This window comes from Sinocyclocheilus anshuiensis, unplaced genomic scaffold, assembly GCF_001515605.1.
Source record: "Sinocyclocheilus anshuiensis isolate Anshui unplaced genomic scaffold, SAMN03320099.WGS_v1.1 scaffold2114, whole genome shotgun sequence".
NCBI classification, from domain to species: Eukaryota; Metazoa; Chordata; class Actinopteri; order Cypriniformes; family Cyprinidae; genus Sinocyclocheilus; species Sinocyclocheilus anshuiensis.
This window is the reverse complement of record NW_015555873.1, coordinates 24,501-28,221: the sequence shown is the minus strand read 5'-3', so window position 1 is coordinate 28,221 and position 3,721 is coordinate 24,501. Positions and strand designations below refer to the sequence as shown.

Genomic DNA, 3,721 nt, shown 5'->3' with positions numbered 1-3,721 from the left:
GTGTGTATATGAGTGTGGGTGTGTGTGTGTGTAGGTGTGTGTGTGTGTGTGTATGAGTGTGGGTGTGTGTGTGGGTGGCTGTGAGGAGAATTACAGCACTAAACACTGTAAATCCAAGGAATCTTCCAGAACTGTTAAACTTATAAAATCCCTGAGACTAACTCTAGACTCAGAAAGCCAAAGTATAGATCCATCATAAATGTTGTCCCTGAAAGCAACAAACTGTAAAATCTTCAAGAAGAAACAATCAGCACTTGTGCACAGTACTTCATTACACATAAGTCTTTTTAAATATGAGACTTTATATTTACAAAAAATGTCACAATTAAATGCATATCTTATCTCCTTCACACATACTAAAATATTGCTTTGCAATAATGTGTGCTATTTCTAGTTTGAGGCAGGGTTATTATAGTTAACAAGAACTATATTAAATAAATAAATAAATAAAAATTTATTTACGTGATTTTACATCAAATAATGAAATTAACACTAGTAAAAATGACATTTTCTGCACAAAACAAAACCACAATGAAAAACAAAAAAAGCAAAAACAAAAAACACATAAAACACAAAAAAAAGAAAAGAAAGGAATTAAAGCAAAGCAAAACAAAACAAAAAATACTGAAGAAATACTGTACTGTAGGTGGGTATACAAAAGTACAAATGTAGATGACTATACTTTAAGAAATATGGATTTTGGACACAGTCTGACTAGTTTTGTTCCAATAAATAAATAAAATAAAATGACAAATAAATAAATAATTCTTTAACTGCCTGACAGAAACTCACTTGTCGTGTTTTGGCCGAGGTCTCGATGAAGGGGATCCCGTAGCTGCGCGCGAGCTCCTGAGCTTGTCGCGTGTCCACCGTCCGGGCCGGGAGGTCACATTTGTTACCCACCAGCACCATGGGCACATCATCCGAGTCCTTCACCCGTTTGATCTGTTCCCTGAGAGCCAACACAAGATGTCACGGTCAAACACAACCAGACTGGGGGCAGACATTTGATCGGAAACAAAATGTGGAGAAACATGAAATCAAAATGGACTCTCTTAGCACACATCTTGAGTTGAACAATTAATCCATGCAAGTTAATCCGTGTCTTGGTAATCTTTAATCAAAATCTGCACGTTTCTGTACATTCTCTGCACGAGAGAATCACGAGAGAGGTCAGTTTGACCTCGATAATAATTATAACTTCAGAAGTGGGAAGCAGGAAGTTTCCGATAGCACATGAAGCCAGCAAAAGAAGCAGTCGACAAAACTTTTGCTCAGCCATTGCTCTAAACACTACATGTGCATCGACTGTACCGACCTGATATACACTTTTTTTTTTGCATAATTTGAAGGTAAAAACAACATATATGATACCATTCATGTCAAATTTTAGATCTGATTTGCAATATGTTTTTGAAATGTGAATTTGGTAAATAATTTTGAAATTTCAGTATTTATCATGTAGTTAGCATAGCACCATGCTAACACCACATTCTATTGAAATCAGTTGTGAGTTGAGTCGTCCATGCGTCTTGTGGTTCCATGATGGTTAGTTTGCCGTCTTTCGTGTCTATCTGAAGCGATAGATTATGGCGCTAGCAACGCCAAGGTCATGGGTTCGAATCCCAGTGAATGTTTAAAAGTGTCTGCATGAATATAATGTGAATCAGATATTAATATATCATACAGACTCTACGTTGAATACCTTGCAAGTTTGTCAGTTTCCAAAACATTACATTTTCAAGCTGAATGAGAAGAATAAACCAGGCAAAAGTTTGGAAAGAAGTCTCTTCTGCTCACCAGGGCTGCATTCATTTGATCAAAAATACAGCAACATGGGCATTGAAATAAATCCTGTTGTCAGAAGGTTTTTTTGAGTCTCTTATGATCTCCAAGGCTGAATTTATTTGATCAAAAATGCAGTAAAATCAGTAATATTGTGAAATATTATTACAATTTAAAGTAACTGTTTTCTATTGTAATATATTTTAATAATATAATTTATTCCTGTGATCAAAGCTGAATTTTCAGCATCATTACTCCAGTCTTCAGTGTCTCATGATCCTTCAGAAATCACTCTAATATGCTGATTTTGTGTTTAATTATTCCAAACGTTTGACTGATAGTGTATATAATGCAAACTGATTATTATACTTAACTGCCACCTGCGGCTGATATTAAACAGTGCATTACTGTTCCCCATGTTGTACTGTACTTCATGTATTTAAAATCCATTATCTAGACCCCATTACCCACAAACAACAAATGGATTGATATAATCCAGTTATCCTCCTTTTCCTTTCTCCTTTCATGTCCTTGAAAGCTCTCTCGCTCGCTCGCTCTCCTTTAGTCTAACTGACTGATCGATTTCACTGGCACTGCACTATCATACTCCATCTCACTTTCTGCTGTCCTTTCAGGCACAACTACTGAATATTTTGCGACGGATGCTCAGTCATAATGCAATTTAAGGATCAGACGGGTGTAATCCAAGTTGTGTTTCTGTTGTTTCGTCAAACGTGCTGATAAATAACACTAAGAGCTGATAGTGGGAACCAGAATCAATGCTAACGTGATTTCGGAGGTCACAGGGTTGATGGGCTCACGTAAGACGCTACTTTCTGTGATTTACAGTTTAACACATCAACTTCAGCTCTTGGCCTGGGTAACACAAAAACATGTCCAGGCTATATTTCACACAAAAATAAAAAAGGTGGATAGATAGAGAGATAGATCGATAAATAAATAAACAAACAAATAAATAAATAAAAGAACCATAAAATCAAAACTGACAATTATTTTTTTATATATATATATTGAATATTGCAGTGTTTATTATAAATGATTAATCCGAGCACATTTGTATTTTTTTTTTATTATTCATGTGCCCTCGTAATCTTTAATCAAAATAACTTCCTTTGCAATGGCATCTCTTCTCTGGTGACATGTGTATCGGCGAGAGGGAGTGGGACAACCTGTCACTCACATGAGAACGCACCAATAGCAAACAACATCGATCCAACTATTGAATCAACTCAAAAAATGGATTAAATCCCGCCTTACATTTTTTTGTTGAAAGCCATTTCACTCAGATATACGTCACAATAAGGACACATTGCAACTTCCATTTAATGCCGACTTTATAATTTAAAGGGGTCATATGATGCGATTTCAAGTTTTCCTTTCTCTTTGGAGTGTTACAAGCTCTTGGTGCATAAAGAAGATCTGTAAAGTTGCAAAGACTAAAGTCTCAAATCCAAAGAGATATTCTTTATAAAAGTTAAGAGTTAACCACGCCTACCTAAAACGGCTCGTTCGAACACGCCCCCACATATCTACATCACTATGTGGGAAGATGTGCATAACGCCGCACAAATGTTCACGCAAAGAAAGAAGGCGTAACTTTTATTCTCGCTGTAGTATGATTTATGAACACTTTACATTTTAACAAATATATCAATACTTTTGTTCTGAGTACAGTAATGAGAAAGAGATTTTGTGCATCATGGTAATAAAAATCTGTTTTATGCCATGAAAATAATGTGACAAATTAAATTTTTAAAAAAACTAAATTTTAAAGGGGTCATATGATGTTGCTAAAAAGAACATTATTTGATGTATTTGGTGCAATGAAATGTGTTTATACGGTTTAAAGTAAAAAAAAAAACATTATTTTCCACATACTGTACATTATTGTTTCTCCTCTATGCCCCGCCTTTCT

At 35.3% G+C, this 3,721-nt stretch overlaps 1 protein-coding gene across 3 annotated transcripts in view; it reads right to left on the bottom strand.

The window, feature by feature from the left end:
- LOC107675668 (GTPase HRas-like) overlaps positions 1–3,721 on the bottom strand; it is a 28,288-nt gene that overhangs the window by 3,180 nt on the left and 21,387 nt on the right. For all 3 annotated transcript variants that reach the window (XM_016470086.1, XM_016470088.1, XM_016470087.1), the window contains one exon: positions 793–952. In XM_016470086.1, the coding sequence (XP_016325572.1) occupies positions 793–952 (160 nt within the window). The remainder of the gene's footprint in view (positions 1–792; positions 953–3,721) is intronic.